Source organism: Corvus brachyrhynchos, unplaced genomic scaffold, assembly GCF_000691975.1.
Source record: "Corvus brachyrhynchos isolate BGI_N302 unplaced genomic scaffold, ASM69197v1 scaffold155, whole genome shotgun sequence".
Classification (NCBI taxonomy): domain Eukaryota; kingdom Metazoa; phylum Chordata; class Aves; order Passeriformes; family Corvidae; genus Corvus; species Corvus brachyrhynchos.
The window spans coordinates 738,261-755,010 of record NW_008238434.1 but is presented as its reverse complement, the minus strand read 5'-3'; the positions used below and the strand labels follow the sequence as shown (position 1 = coordinate 755,010).

General features: G+C 43.9%; 1 protein-coding gene across 2 annotated transcripts in view; it reads right to left on the bottom strand.

Moving 5' to 3' along the window:
• CUNH1orf21 (chromosome unknown C1orf21 homolog) overlaps positions 1-14,031 on the bottom strand; it is a 70,334-nt gene extending 56,303 nt beyond the window's left edge. For both annotated transcript variants that reach the window (XM_017736455.1, XM_017736457.1), the window contains exon 1: positions 13,826-14,031. In XM_017736455.1, the coding sequence (XP_017591944.1) occupies positions 13,826-13,919 (94 nt within the window). In that variant the 5' untranslated portion in view covers positions 13,920-14,031. The remainder of the gene's footprint in view (positions 1-13,825) is intronic.
• Positions 14,032-16,750: the final 2,719 nt, after the last annotated feature.

Below are 16,750 nucleotides of genomic sequence, written 5' to 3'. Positions count from 1 at the left end.
ATGAAGATCTCCATCTGGAAACAGATAATTCCACTCAAACATGTCACCCAGTTGCCATGGCAATGTGACAAAGAAAAACAGCACTCATTAATAACGATTTCAGTGATAAATGAGCATATCAACTTAGAATATTGAAACAATTACTGGGTGGGGGACACAAAACTGTGGTGGTTCCTATGAGAAAAATGTCTTCAGCACTTCCAGACATGGCTGTAAGTGCCTTTACCACAGGAATATGGGCAATGACACTAATTCTGGCTCAGTTTAAAGAAAAGAAAAAGACCAGAAAAAAGCGTAACTTTGTCAAATATATCTGGAGTCACTGTGACTTTCAGAGAAATATCTGGTTAAACAGCAAGCCTTTAAATAAATAAATAAATAAATAAATAACTAGAATGCTGATTTACACTGCACTACCACTTCAGACATCTAAGGACGAACAGATTTGGTTCCACTGTCATCAAGAGGGACGATGGGTGAGCATCTCCTCTATTTTTAGAGAGATATCAAGTATCAGGCAGGAGGTGAGTGGTACTTCAGTCATACCACCCAGAGGGAAGTTTCTAAACACACCTTCATTTTCCTGTGCCACATATTTTTCTTCAGTCTCCCTTGCCTATTGCACAACATGCCAAGATGTATCCTTCATCCAGACTAAACCACACATTTGTTCTGTAAAACAGAAGCCTTCTGTCTAACAAATTCTTCTGCACTGTACTTACTTCTGCCAGGTGCAGAAAGTGCTCCTACTGCTGTGAATCCCACAGATCAAAGCTTCACGTGCTCCCCTCTCCCAAAGGCTTGAAAGCTCAAAGCTATATTTGGATAAAGGACTGAACTGCTTTTTCTAAAAATATTTGTTAAGAACCATAAGAGATTTTGATGCAATTCTACTGAAACATAGAACAGCAGGTGAGCCACTTAAATGCTGAGAACAGAACATGCCAAACATCCCAGAATGGTTTGGGTGGGAAGGGACCTTAAAAATCATCCAATTCCAAACCCCTGCCAAGGGCAGGGACACCTTCCACCAGACCAGGTTGCTCCAAGCCCCATCCAGCCTGGCCTTGGACACTTCCAGGGATCCAGGGGCAGCCACAGCTTCTCTGGGCAACCTGTGCCAGGGCCTCTTCACCCTCACAGGGATCCCATCTAACATTGCCCTCTGGGAGTGGGAAGCCATTCCCCCTTGTCCTGTCCCTCCATCCCTTGTAAACAGTCTCTGTCGATCTTTTTTGTCTCCCTTCAGGCACTGGAAGGCCACAACTGGATCACTCTGAAGCTTCCCTTCTCCAGGCTGAACAATCCCAGTTCTCTCAGCCTTCCCTCATAGCACAGCTGCTCCATCCCTCTGATCATCTTGATGGCCTCCTCTGGACTGACTCCAACAGCTCCATGTCTTGCCTGTGCTGGGATGCTGGAGCTGGATGCAGCTCTCCCAGAGCCCATCTCCAGTGCCACTGGGAAGTAGGAACACGCCGAGATCCACAGCTGCACTGGGAGGATACGAGCAGTGGTGGGCTCACCTCTAGAAAGAGCCAGGCTACAGGGGAAAAAACAAAATCACAGACCACCAGGACAGTCAAAGAGCAGAATTAGATTGCTTGGGTGGCTGCAGTTTCCATCACCTGAATCATCAGCCTTGAGTGCCACTGGTTCATGTCCAGCTGGTTTGGAGCACTGGAAAGGTGAGATGAGCTGCTTAGGTTATTCCATCTCTGTTATGTATGTGAGTATCAACTGCCTGGATACCAGAGAAGTTATGTCAAAAATCCGCAAAAAAGGCAACAGTCAGAGAAAGCAGTTCCAAAAATCCTGCAAATTCATGTTTCTTGAACTAAATATCAAGAAATGGAGGATATCTGAGTTATCTTCTTAAGTCCAGCTTCAAGCACTCACAGAAAGTAGCAGCTCTGTGGTTCATTTGATTCTACAGAGTTGAAGCATTTGTTCAGCTGTGGGCGTGGGTTTCTGATCCACTTGAATGTGGGCTGGGAGTGAAATTTCATTGGAGATCAACCAGCACTGGGTGAGCAGCCTGTTGTCTTCCTCTGTTACCAGCCCTCAAAGCTATCAATTCACAAGCAATTTTTGATCCAAGTGATCATGGTTTTACTAACATGAATAGAATAATAAAAATAGCTTAGGAAATAAGCCAACTCATTTTTCTCAAAGGATTATCTGAAAATGCTCATTCAGATTTCCCAAATTAATTTACCTTACCTTAATCCAATGTAAAAATACAGCCACTGCTGGGAGTTGAGGCAGTAGACACCACCAGATACTAAACAGAGAACAGGTGCATGAGCAACACATCAATTCTGCCAACTAAATCTAAATCCTCTGACAGAACAGCTCTTTAAAAATCAACACACCACACAGATTGCAGCACATCTGCAAAGACCGCCCTCAAGCACTTTTTCTTCTTCCTACACAACCCTAACATGTACCCAAGGAACGCCAACGACTGCTTCTGCACAAGGCAGATGTGACCGCTAGGGCGGGTTTTTTGGAGGAAAAAAAGGGATTGAGACATTCAGTGTAACAAAAACCAGCCCCTAAATGGAGAATTCCTGCAGAATTGGAAGGACATTGAGCGAGACTGGGGTAGCTCTTTTCTAAGCTATCCAGCAGCCCCCTGGCATACCCAGTGCTTCATGAAACATTAACTCCCTCAAGGGTGATGCCTACCTGAAAAAATTTAGCAACTTCCATTCTACTTTATCAAACCTCCCTTCTGCAGGCCCAAACCATGACATCTTTCAGCAGCAATCCCTGAGGCTGACAGGTCTGACAGAACACAGCTCCATTAACTGTCCTGGACATGATCTTGATCTTTGCTGCTGGAGAAGCACAAACCCTCAAGCTGCCCTATTAACCCACCCCTCACCAGTGCTGTCAGCAGTTTCCAGAGCTGCAAACCACTCACAGCTCCCCATCCCTTGGGTACCTCTGTCCTCTCCCAGACTGATGTCTGCCTGTGGCAGAAGGTGCCGTCCCAGCCCCTGCGCTGCCGCTGCTCCTCAGGTGCCTCAGTTTGTGTATCCTGGGTTTTCTGGTTCCCTTCACCCCAGTAAAGGTGGCAGGTGATGATGAAGCCGTAATTTAGCTCCCTTGTTTCTATAGGTTTAATTTTCAAATTTGGCATGTGACTTGCAGAAACAAACCACTGTACACCAGCTGACACAGCAGGAGATGTGCAGCCTACTCAAGGACGGAGTTACTCTGTTCCTCCCTTCACTTGGTTTCTTCTTAGTTCCCCTCTCCTTGTTTTTGCTTCTTGGTTCCTTCCAGTACTTGGTTTCTTCTTGGTCAAAAAGTCCCCAAGGCTACTCTACATTTTGGGCTGTCATACAATCCAAGTCCTGTGAAAACTGGAGCTGTACATACAATTTTCTATCACATTACAAATTAAGGATTGTTTTAACTAACCTTACACCAGGGGCACAGGCCCACTGCTCTTTATCTGCCAGGCCTACCTTAGTTGTAGGTAGGTCAGTGGAACCATGGCCTCAGAGGCCATTTCATTATCTCAGGAAAGATTTTAAAATAAAACTTCAACATCCCCAAATCCAGTTATTGTTAAACACACAATTTCTGCCTTGCTCATACTGTCTTTGTGTTCAAGATCAGAGGAAACACTATATGTGAGATGGTATTGAAAAAACCTGCCATGTGATCATATAATTAAAGACTTTTGTGCACTCCTCTGTAATTACAAAGCCAAAGAACAGTGCTGGTGGTGTGCACTCATACCTAGCTCTCAGCTACCCAGATTTCTGCTTGCTGAAACTATATAATTCATATATACATACATATATAAATATATATATGTATACACACACAGACACTTTTTTTTACCTTTTTGTTTTCATTTAATTAACACATAACTTTGAGGCAGACGCCAAGTTGTTCAAAGGAAACCATTTCTCAGGTGGAGGAGATTACAGCCATGGTGCTTGGCAGGAAGGATACTCAGTAACTAATGCAATTATCTAGCCCACTAAAAAGATCAAATTGAGAAATGAAAGCAGGAGAGGAAACAAGCAGCAGAGAGATTAATTAAAGGAATGGACAGGAGGAAAACAAAGGGTCTGTGCCTTGAAAACATGACTGTTCATATGAAGCCCCCAGGTGGGTGTCTGGATCCAGGCTGCCTCGAACACAGCACAGCACGGCCAGCTCAGAATGGCTCCTTCAACTCCATTTCACTGCTCTGGTTTGAAATTCTCCCTCAGAAAGTTAAAAAACCCACCAAGAACAAAATATTTAATTCTTTTCAGGTTTTTCAAGGTCATTAATGAAACTCCCAGTCTCTGCTGACCCTCCCCCAGCTGCCATCTGCCTATGTACTCCATTGAACATTCCTCACTTTGGCACAGAACCTGTCAGGGACTATTCAATTCCAGGAAAAATACCTAACTGACCATTTCTGTGAGCATCCCTCATGCAGCACTGGAGGCCCTGCCCCTTACAGACCTCCTAAGGTATCCATCCACCCAAAACCTTTCCTGAACAGAATCGCCCCAAGGGTTGGGTTCCCTGGAAAATAAGTCATTACCACTCCACACCCTCGAAATTACACATCTCCTATTATTGCAAATACAGGATGAGGTGCCTTCAGTTTCCTTGTCAATAAAAAAGCCAATTCCTCTTTCCTTAACAAGCAATGCCATTCTCAATCAGTCAACTATTAAATGAGATTGTTGCCCCGCAACATATGACTTGAAATGGATTTTCATACCCTTTCTGGCACAGTAACTTTTTTCTATTAATATTAGGCTATCAAATTTTCCCTGCTCATGGACCTCAAAGAGTATTTTTAAATCAGCAGCTATTTCATTTTTATTAATTCCAATATGGAAGGGACTGAATAAATACCCAGAACTAGTAATATCTCCCCACTGTCAGTATTTCTTTAAACCAAGAGGGGAGGTCTAACCAAAACTTAATTTATAAAATACAGCACACATTTCCAGATGCAAAAGGTACAGAAGTTAATTACATTATTTTCCTTACAGACCATCTAGCAGCTCCAAAAGTAACCTGTTGGAAAGATTAATATTTTACTCTGGCTCCAGATTTTCCATGCCTTCTCCCCTTCCCTTCGGGCAACACTTTTTAAAAGAAAGCAAAATACTGATGTCTGAAAAGAAGGAGTTTAGTAATAGCTAAAAAAAAAAAATCAAAGTAAGAAATACATGCTTAGAGCACTTGTATTAGATGGGTACTTTCACCCTAAAAAGATCTCAAGATGCACGCAGTTCCTACACTTAGAAATACAGTATATCATGGAATCAGAGGATCATAGAATCTGCTGAGATGGAAAGGATCCACCAGGATCATCAGTCCCACCCCTGGCCCTGCACCCCAGCAACTCCACCCTGTGAGTCCCTGATAGCATTGTCCAAATGCTCCTGGAGCTCTGGCAGCCTTGGGGGCTGCAACCACTTGACAACAAAATACAGGGGATAAAATGCATGTAATTATAACAAATACAAGCTTTAACACAATTTAGGAGACTTCAGTGGAAAAAACCAAACCACTACACCCCCTTTTTCCCCTCTGAATAGCTCAAGATCATTCCTGAATCCATAACTCCTGAAACAAAAGTGACTCCATGCTCTTGCCCAGTACCACAGAACATGAAAAGCTCTGCGCCCCAGTTGCCCAAACAGTCCCTGCAGTGCTCCCATGACAAGAGCAGAAAGGAAATACAGAATTTAAAAGCACCCTAAACGCGACCCTTTTTGCCAGAGCCCCCACTCGTACAGGTAAGAAGAAAAGGTGCATGGCAGGGCACAATCACACCTGCTCAGCAGAAGCCAGGCTTTGTTTTTCACAAGCACATGAGGCAGAAACCTTAACATTTTCCAATTTTTCCCATTTTTTTCTGGTGCTAGCTCAAGACAAAGCACTGTCAGTCTTGGGCCTCTCACCAAGGAGAACATGAGACCATTTGGTTGTAATATTTATTTAAAATACCATGATGGCACAGTGTTTTGGAGAATTACCTACTGGAAAAACGCCTTCTACATTCACTTCTTCTAACCTATAAAGGCACCTTTGGCTGTGTATGCCAAAGGTACACAAATACTTCTTGGTCAGGTACATTTTCTTTGTATTTAACAGCTATTTCTACCAGTAGATATTTTCTATAAAATTACAGCCTCAAAAATTTCAGCCTTGTGTTGCTGAAATGAATACATACCCATGCAGCTACATAAGGCTTACCTGGGGAATTGGGAATTATTCCCTAGAGTGAGTCTTTTCTGGCCAAATTTCAGGCTTTGGTGTTTTCTCTTGGTTTTTTTTTTCCCTCCAAATTTGTGGTCCAGTAATAAAACACCTGGAAAATGACTAAAGGAACACTGCAGTAATTGAAAGTATTGGCATTTTTACCATGATTTTTCCTCGTTTGCACCTACAGGTAGGCAATGAATGCCAAAGATTCTGTCTTTAAAAGGTTAAGTGAAAAACTAAGTGTGTCTGTACCATAAAATAAACGGATTTCCTTGAGTACCAAGGCTGCCAGAAAACACATCCTGGCTCCTTTCTAGCCAGCGCCAAAGGCGGATGTATGGCCCTATTTATAGCCCACTAATGTAATTGTGAAATGCACACCCCTTGCACTTCATCTGTATGGGCTTGGATTGGACTCTCCATGGAGCTAGGCAGCTTGGAGGAAAGGTCACTCCCAAGAATAACACCATGTCTCTCTGTCCACATTCCAGAGCCTGTAGACACTCGGGGTCCCTTGGAGCCCCCCGCCCTCTGGTTGCTCTCTGGGTGCTCTGATGCCAACGGGGAGCTTGCAAAAGGGGAAAGCTCATGAGAAAATAAGAAGCAGGGAAGTGATTACCTGCCTGTGATTAATTTCTGCTCCTAAACCAGGGATATCGACTGTTTCTCCACCTTGGCTCACGTTCTGTCTCTGTACTGTAAATCCCCACTTGAAGTGCCGAGTCCAACTGTGTGTGTATCATTCCAAACCCAGCACTGCAAAGATCTGGATAAAAACAGCTCCCTCCCACTAAGGAGAATGACTCTGCAGAATAATTCCCTCATCTAATACCATGCCAAGGGGTTGTAACAACAGTGCAAGAAGATTAACCACCAGAAGAAGCTCATTATAGAGTGTGAGGGCTGTCTAACTAATTTATGGATACCCGTTCTAAGTCCAACTCTCTTTCAGGTAGGAAAACCTCAACAACCTTTCCATGGCAAAGATCTTCTATCCTTTCAGGAAAGTCATCTCTTTTAGGGTCTTTCTGATTATTTTTTTCAAAGGAAAGAACTGAAACAGAACTTCAAATAGGCACAGAGAAATATCTTCAAACACTGTTGCTCTACTGCTTGGACCATTTACAATTAAGCAATTTTCCAGCACCCAAGTATCTAAAAAGCTACTCTCCCATCACTTCTGAACTGGTTTTCTTCTCTGCTGGATGGGTGAAAACAGACACTGAAAACCAATCTTGCCAAAAGAGGCAAGGTACCTTCTTGGACCCTGCAGGAACCTTTCCACAGACCTGGACCCCACCCCTAAGGATCACCAGATCAGAGTTTTCGTACTTCCCAGGGGAAAAAAAATGGGGAAAAGAGTAGGAGAAGGGAGAACTATTTCAATCACCAGCATTACATACATGCCACAATTAATGGATAGCTGTTGTCAGAGTCCTGAGTGCACTAAGAGGCCACAACCAGCCCCTTGAGACCCCACCTGCATCTCCTGCCTATGCATCCAGGAGGTCTGTTTCTGCTGAGACTTGGGCCTCCAGTCCCTGCCAGAGCAGGTCTGCCTGTCTCTAGTCCTGCCTCTGGTCCCATGTCCTGGAGGGACCTCAGCCCCTTGTTGTAGGTGTCTTCTCTCCCATCTCTCCTCTCCCTGTCTCAAGCCTCGTCTCCTGGTGCTCCTCACTGCATTCCCTGGACCTGGCTCATTGCATGCCTGGGACTGCTCTTTTTGTATTCTTTATATATCTATATATCTGTATTTCCTTGCTGGAGAGGGAAGAGGAGCTTGTTTTGCTACTCCTCAGAGCCAACCCATAGACCAGAGCAGCCTCTTCCCTCTTTTGTAAAAGCAGCACCTTTTCCAAGGGCTATAAAGATGAGCCCCTTCTATACATAAAAGGTGAAAATACAGTTTTAATTCATATGGAAAACACTTTCTTTCCACGTATTGATCATGAATACATAACTAGACAAAACCTGAGGGTGCAGTTTGGTTTTGTTTTGATTTTCTTTAAACTCTGTTGCTTCCTTATGGTAATAAAATAGTAAATTATTGACTTAGCAAGGGTGTTCTCAGAGTTACACAAATACATCATAAACCTAGATAACACATGCAATTTTGTTACATTTCCCACATGAACATAACCAAAGTAGGTAGGGTTTGGTTCTATTCGTTTCTCTCACTTCCTGAAGCACTTGTTTAGGACTGCCCCCTGTTTACTTAGATAAGAAGCAGGCTATCAACAAATTGCTAATCCAGGCAAGGAAAGAGAGAATCACACAATCAGAATGGTTTGGGTTGAAAGGAACCTTAAAGATTATCTCATTCCACCCCCTGCCAAGGGCAGGGACACCTTCCCCTAGCCCAGGTGGCTCCAGGCCCCATCCAACCTGGCCTTGGACACTGCCAGGGATAGCCACAGCTTCTCTGGGCAACCTGTGCCAGGGCCTCCCCACCCTCACAGGAAAGAATTTCTTCACAATCCCTAATCTAAACCTGCCCTCTGGCAGTTAAAAACACAGAGTCCAGTACAATTCTGGAAGATGCGCATGCACTTCAGCCCTCTGCTGCAATGCACACACTCACTCATCTGCTTTTCTTAAGCTTTCAAGCACTGCAGCAAGACCTATTTTACCATAGGAGCTGCTGAAACCATGAACAACGTTCCCTTTCAGGAGCTCAGCCAGAGTCTGAATTTAAGCAATGAAAATCTCCTCCTTTGAAACTCACTGTGATATTTGGTTTTAGACCCCTGAGATTGAATTTTCAGAGAGTGGGTGCCTACAGGCCACTCAATTCCATGGAGCTTGGATTAAGAACAAGTGCCTGTGATTACACCAGAAATATTTTTCACGTTTGAAAATGTCTTTAAAAGAAGTTATAGTCTCAAAGTATGGAATTAGGATACAGCATGGGGCTGGTCCCCTTATGTATCTGTCCCCAGAATGAGTAAGAGATGACACTGCAGAATATGTCAGGACAGCCCCATGAGCTGGAGCAGTTTCTCATGGAGCGTTCACCAGCTGACCACCACAGTCCATCAAATAAAGGCTTCCAGGCAAAGAGAGCTGCGTGTGTGGGTGCAGTGAGACCTTCTGACCCCAACACACGTCCACACTTGACATGACACAAGTTCTGTTGCTTAAGCTACAGCATTCCAGACAGCTTCAGTTCACTGAGGATGGCCACGCTGTCTTCCAGAATAAGGAACTTCTCATTTTCAATTTTAGCTTTTTTTTTCCCTGACAGTTAGGGGAAGGGAGAGGGGTTATAATGGTGTAACAACAGGAAGGTGTTACTCACTGAAAACACTTCTCAGATACTTTTCTCGCTGAAAATTTTAACTGAAAACTTCCCCACTTCAAAGGCCAGATGATCTCCAGAATTCTGTGTACTGGAACAAGATGGGTTTAGGGAGTTACCTCATATTAATTAAGGACATCTGAACAGTCTTGCCAGGCCCAGAGATATTTTGAATTGTCCTGAGCAACATCCCAAGACTGAAGTTTTCAGTAAGATGATACTTCTGGCCTGTTAAGGAAAGAGCCTTCAAAGCAAACTAATCTCCACAAAGGTTTGAACACACTGTATTTGGAGATGACAATGCATATTTAGGAAAGGTAAATCATAGTCCCAATTTCCCCTTGTTATGCTTCTTCTGCACACAATGTGCATGTTTTAAAGGTTTCAATTATTTTAGCAATTTGGCATTTATTTCAAACTAAGTCAGGGTTCTGCTGTCTTTGACAGTGGACTACGACATCACATGGATGAGATATGGCAGAGACAAGGAAGGAAATACCTGTCACAAGACAGGGATGAACAGAAGGGAGACAATCCCATAAAAGACATAGGAAGAAAGAAAACATCAACATGAGAAAGAAAACTGCCCTAGAGCTTGTGAAGCAATCAGATACTACCATAGAATCCCAGAATGGTTTGGGTTGGGAGGGACCTTAGAGCCCATCTCATCGAAGCCCCTGCCATGGGCACGGACACCTTCCACTAGCCCAGACTGCTTCAAGCCCTGTCCAGCCTGCCCTTGTGCATTAATCAGTTTTTCAATCTCATTACAATACCTTACTGCTGAAGATTTCATTTCCCAGCCTTCTCCCTGCTGTTCTGAGATAACAGTTTATAAACTACTTTGCGTTCAGCTTTATTTAGACAGGTTTAGCAACTGGAACTGCTCTTAACAACAGAAACCCCACCCAGATATTCCCATTTTGTCAGAAGATTCCTACCTGACATGTTCACTCCCCCTTTTGCAAAGCACCCAGGAGCTCCATGGAAACGTCTCCATTAAGCCTCTCAGATTAATGAACAGATTCTAGAATATTTTTTTCCCAAATCACATTACCACTTACTTTCTTACAGAAAGAATTACTTCAATAACCTCCTGCCCAAATAAACATCCCATAATTTTTATAAAGTCACAAATAAAATTAATATACAAGAGATGTTATATTATTAAAACATAAGCTGAAATAAACAATGCTGAAGGGTCTACCATGGCATTTTTTTCTTCATTGGTATTTACATATTATAGTTCTTATGTATTACCCTGGAAATCAGCTTTGAAGTGGAATGATGAATAAATGAAGATTTATTATTACTATCCTTATTAGAGGGATTTTAAAGTCATTAGAGACCAACAGACATAATAATCACATTATATTCAATCTTCTCTAGAACATCTCCTTTGATAGGCCTACTAACTCAATTATTTAAATATATATTACAGCAAAATGCAGCATGACTTCTACAGCTTGGGATAGGGTAGAAATTTCTACGTTTTGGTTTCATTTATCAGGATTTGTCCTTACAGAATTCATGGGTTTCATGATGGGTTTCTCAGTTTTAAACACCAGGGTTTCAAATTCACAGTGAGCACCTGGCTCAATGTGTCTGCTCAGCTAAAATAAAAGGTTAAAAGCTGGGGAAGAAATAGGGTACTGGAGATCAATCTTAACCTGCAATGACTTTTAAAAGTTTTAAAAAAAAAATCTCTCAGAAGCCATGATCTCTCCAATAGTCAATACACTTGGCTGCAACCAATTCCAACAAGCAAAAAGAAAAAAAAGATCCAGAGGCTCTGAGGAAGACCACTGCACCACTCTGAGAAGCTCAGAAAATTCTCTCTGGATTCAGTGTGACATCTGGAGTCGAGTAAAAACTACTGATGGGGAAAAAAAATCCAAACACTGCTTAACTGGAAAGTACAGTCCTTACTATTGACTCTGCCTGCAGCTTGTCTGGGGAAGGTGCTGGAGGAAGGAAGGAGAATTGTTTCCAGTTGGGTGTTGTCACGCAGTGAGGGACAATTCCTGTCAGCCACATCCTTCAGACCCCACCACCTGCCCAGGGAAGGCAGCACCAGCACTCTGCCCTTTTCCTTTAATCCTCTCATTGCTGTACCAAATCCCTCAGGATTTCCTCCCCTTGTGAAACATCTGAGGCAGTGTGGCTAGCACAGCCATGAAGGTCATCCCTGCTAGCTCTGCACAGGCACTTGATGTCACGTTAGTCCCCAGCTGCCAACACTGCCCATGTTCACTGTCCATGCACAGCATGGTTTATGCTCACTGATATTCTCAGGGTGTTACTGACACATCAGCCACCTTCCAACCCCACTTGACTTCTGTTTCCTTTACTTTGCAGCCTCCTCCCCAAAAACTAACCTCTAATTCCTTTTCCATCACCTCTTGGCTCCTCATTTCCCTGCCACCCACCTTGGTTTAGCTCTGCCTAAACATCCTGCAGGGAACTTTTAATCCCTACAGGCAGCACAGATACTCTGCTCATGGCCACTGGCTGGGTGAGACACTTCTGTCCCTTCCCAGAAATAAGAAAGAAAGCATCAGGGTGGGGTGGCCGTGGTACAGGTTGCCCAGAGAAGCTGTGGCTGCCCCTGGATCCCTGGAACTGTCCAAGGCCAGGCTGGATGGGGCTTGGAGCAAGCTGGGCTAGGGGAAGGTGTCCCTGCCCATGGCAGGGGGTGGCACTGGATGATCTGCAGAACTCCAGCTCAACCTCCTCATGCACCCAATTCCTGACCTAGAAGCTGTCTTTCACTAGCAAGGGAAAAATGTGACTTCTATGGTTACCATTCAATAAGTTATTCAAGTCAGACTCTGACTCTGCTAAGAAAGAATCAGTCATGGACTCAGATCTTCAGGAATGACAAATCCTGTACCTAGACTAAAGCATGGGCCAGAAGATGGTTAACAGCAGGTAGAACCTCTGACAGTAAAACAGGGAACGATTAACAGCCATGAGATGGATCCCAGAACAGCTAAATGATACTGCTGACACCAGTTCAGCTCTATAAATGGGAGCCTTTCAAAATCCCTTCTGTCTTCTTGATCCTCTGACTCCAGAAGCTACTTTAAATTTCCTGTGTTAAAGTTATGGTCTTTGGCCCACAGCATGTGGTTAAACTACCACACATAAAAAAGACTGAGACGCACATTTTGCCAAAAATTTCTCCCTCACTAAGTATCAGCTAAAATCTACACTCAAATTCCTTCGAGCAGCTGATACAATTTTCTGCTCATGACAGCACTTAAAGCCTATTTTACACAAAAGCAATGTACTGAGCTCACAATTCCAAACCCAGCATCTCCCAGGGAAGAGAAGGAGCACTGAACTGTCCTGAAGTTTGTTGAACAACTACTTTGTCTTCAGGTAACACCTTTGGGAATTCTTACTCTGAGATCCACTGGGAGAGCAAGCTAGCTCTCAGAAAGGCTGGGAAAAACACCATGGGGGTTTGGTGGACTCAGTACCAAGGCACCTGTTTTAAGAATAACAGTACCAAGGCAGCTTATTCACAGCTGACTTAACTTTCAGACAGGTATCTGGGCAGATCCAGAAATTTCATTTCTGAACAGTCTTTCAGATAATTCCTGACACTTTTAAAAACTGTATTTAAAGATTTACAACTTTATCTAAAAACCACTTTGTGTATACTAACAGAATCTGGAGCAGAAAAAATGTGAAGCTGACTACGGTTTTATCTCCTATCACTTTACCTCTCCAGATGGACAAGACCTGGATCACAGTGATGAAAACAGATGTTTTCATCCCATGTTCCCAGCTTCCTAGTACCACTAAACCCCTCAGTTTCTAGTTTCATTGTACCTTCAAACCCTGTTTTCTACAGGACTTCAGAACTAATGTTTTATTGCTTTACAGGACAACAGAAGTGAGGAATCACTTTTCTTACTGAACAGATTTTTATTTTTAGGAAATGAGTCAACTATGCTGGTACCCAGTGACAAACATAAAGACACATATATAAATACATGAGGGGGTCGTGCAACTCGTAGTCTTTGAACTATTCCAGGATTTGTGGAGGTAAAGACAGTGCAGTACTGTACATCACTTAAAATGTTATTTTTTCACTAAGGATTTCACCTCTGTTTCAAGTGTCGTGGTACCCTCCCCTGGATGGGCCAACTGCTCTACCACTGTGATATATTTTAACATGTATTTTACTTTCTATTTCATGCAAGGTTAAGACTCCCACATACACCTTCCAGAACATTCATGGTGCTGGGAGAAAGACAATCCTGTGACACTCACCCCCAAACACATCTCCGTTCTGGTAGTTCTTGCCCTTCTGAGTTTCCTCTTCGTTTTGAACAGTAGACACATGCTTGGCGGAGGCACAGCCCATAGCTTCATTCAGACAGCTCCAGCTGGACCGAACCACAGATCATCTCTAGTGACGTCCACTCATCCTTGCAGAAATAATCCACCTTCCTGCTCGGCTCTCACGTCCCTTTCACCTAAACATGGCCAAAGAGAGAGGAAAACATTCACACAAGGTACCCTCTACGTGAGGAGCTTCAAGGAGATAAAAAGTGGGGTTTGTGAGGAGGAGCACAAGGGCACAGACTCCATGGCCTGAGGCTGCTAAAAGCATATTCCATAACATCTGGTACAGGCAGGTCACGATAAAGGTACCTCCACTCTGCCCTGGGACAGAGCACAGCAGTTGAACTCAAAGCCTCTTCCAGCCTGATTCTTTAATCCATGGCTTGAAGAAAGTAACACATAGATCTGTTTCCCACCCAGCCAGCTATTCCCACAGAACGCAGAGAGTTTTGGGAGAGGAGATAAGTAACTGTCAATATCTGCTCCTCCTGCTCCTTTTACCAATCTACCCATGAAGCCAGATTTCTTACAAAGCATTTTACTGATTAAGAGCTGCTAATTCCAAGTGTTCAGACAGAATAACCCCTCTCAATCAATTAAAGATCTTATGTTCCCAGATGTGAAAGGTGATAGCCAGCTGTATTATCTTTTCTCTACATGTTCATTATTCTACTCAATCCATAAAACCTCCACCACTCAAAGAGACAACTATCCCCATTTTAAGATGGAACTCCCTGAATAGTCAAGATGTCACATAAAACAAAAGGGAAACACTGTTCTGCACTGTTTGTTCTGCGCTGGAACAAAAACTACCTCAAAGTTTGGTGAGCTGACCTGGTTTGCCTTTGCACCAGCCAAACTTTTCAGAAGAGAGAAAAGCGAGAAACTCCCCTTTTTGCCAAGTTTTTTAGTTCAGCTATAGCATAAGATCATATACACACATTTCTTAATTCATTACTTCTGAACATGTACTTTTTGCTCCATGCTGACCACAAGAATTTTATGTGTAACACAAGACAAGCACTCTTACCTAGGATAGGGAGAGCTGGAGCAAGATGCTCTTTAAGGTCCCTTCCATCCCAAAGCATTCTAGACACAGCAGTATCCATCCCAGCAGAAATGTATAATCCCAAGGGAAATCGTGAGGTTCCTTTCCCTGAGCACTCAGCACCAGCAGCACACCTGCCCCATGCCCAGGCAGCTCAGTGACACATGAGGACATGGTCTAGGAGGCCTCTGCTTCTGCCTCCAGAGGCATTTCCCTGCCCAGCCCCAAAGCCACGGACATGAGGATGTGGCACCCAGGCTCAGAGTGATTCCGTTTCTGCTACTGCAACCCGTGGCTTTCACCAAGCAAGGGGAAGGACTCTGGATGCAGAACCACCTCTAACTCCTACTCACAGCCAGCTTCCCCCTTCTTTGCACAGAGCAGTGCTTCTCTCCACTTGGCGAGGGCGTTCTAGAACATACAATGTATATCTGCTAATCCCTGTTCGCAGCAGCCACCCCTCCCTGTCACCCCTGTACAGTTTTATGTTCAGTACATCCCCCAACATGCTCTACTCCTTTTTTCCTTCTCCCATATATGCACACCTGAGCCTGAACTTCTCATTGCTCCATTCTTCTCTTCCCCATTAGCTACAGCTAATTATGCAGCCCAAAGCACAGGATTTTATAGGATCATAGAAAAGCTTGGGTTGGGAGGGACTTTAAGCTCATCTCATTGCAACCTCTGCCATGGGCAGGGACACCTTCCCCTAGCCCAGCTTGCTCCAAGCCCCATCCAACCTGGCCTTGGACACTTCCAGGGATGGGGCAGCCAGTGTTTTGGGAACTTAGACCAGGCATTGATGCTGCTAGTGGAAGGGAGTGAGCACACCCTTCTGGAGCTATTTTTTTAACCCAACATGATCATGTAACTTTTTTCTTTCCCCCGCAGGAAAACCTAGATTTTACAGGAAAAGTCAGTATAAAGCCAGGGAAGTTCCTCAGTTTTCACAATTCAGGGAGGGTCACAGCTGACAGGTCATCCTCTCGTGTCCAAGTGGCAGCCTGCACTAAGATCTTCATCTCACTGTTGAGATCTAAACAAGGATCTAAAGGGATTTAAAGCAACAGCCATGCTGTGCTTGGAGACAGGTAAAGACACACAGGGGTGTGGGAGATGGAGGAGAAACAGGAAACTGGGAAAGGGAACTGCTACCTGGGCTGGAAATGAAATGGGGACTTACCTTCCCAGAGGACACAAATTTGGTTAAAGACAAGAGCTTTTAATGGACCAGCTGAAACAAATGAGGGGGAAGACATGACCAACAGAGTCCTTGCTTCAGATTTCAGAGAAAAGCAGGAGCCTCCAGGTAGACAGGGCCTGAAAACACTGACTTCTGAGTTAAAATACAACCATTAGTATTATTCCAGGGAAAAGGGTGTGGCCAACTATGGGAAAAGGAGCAAGGGAAGGCTTGATGTAACCCTGGAAAGGACGCGAAGGTGTTTGGGTGAGACCTAGGTAGGAGGCTGTCCGTGGGGGAATCACTGCCCACCACAGCTCAGCACCTCTGAGCAGCAGAACTGCAAGCACAGAAGTACCTGTTGAATGAATTATGCTCCTGCCTTATTCAATTATTTTTCCTGTTTCTTTTTCTGTCTCTTAGCAGGGACCATTTACAAAAGGGAAAACAGCTGCTTAGTAATAAAACCCAAATGTATTTCACAAAGGAGCAGTGGGTCAGGTTTTGGTAGGAAGTTTTTTTGTGAAGCCTTATACAGCCAACGTGCAGCACAACGAATTGCAAAATATTTAATTACTGATTAGTGCCCAGGACAGTGATGGTCCCAGGACCACTGAGG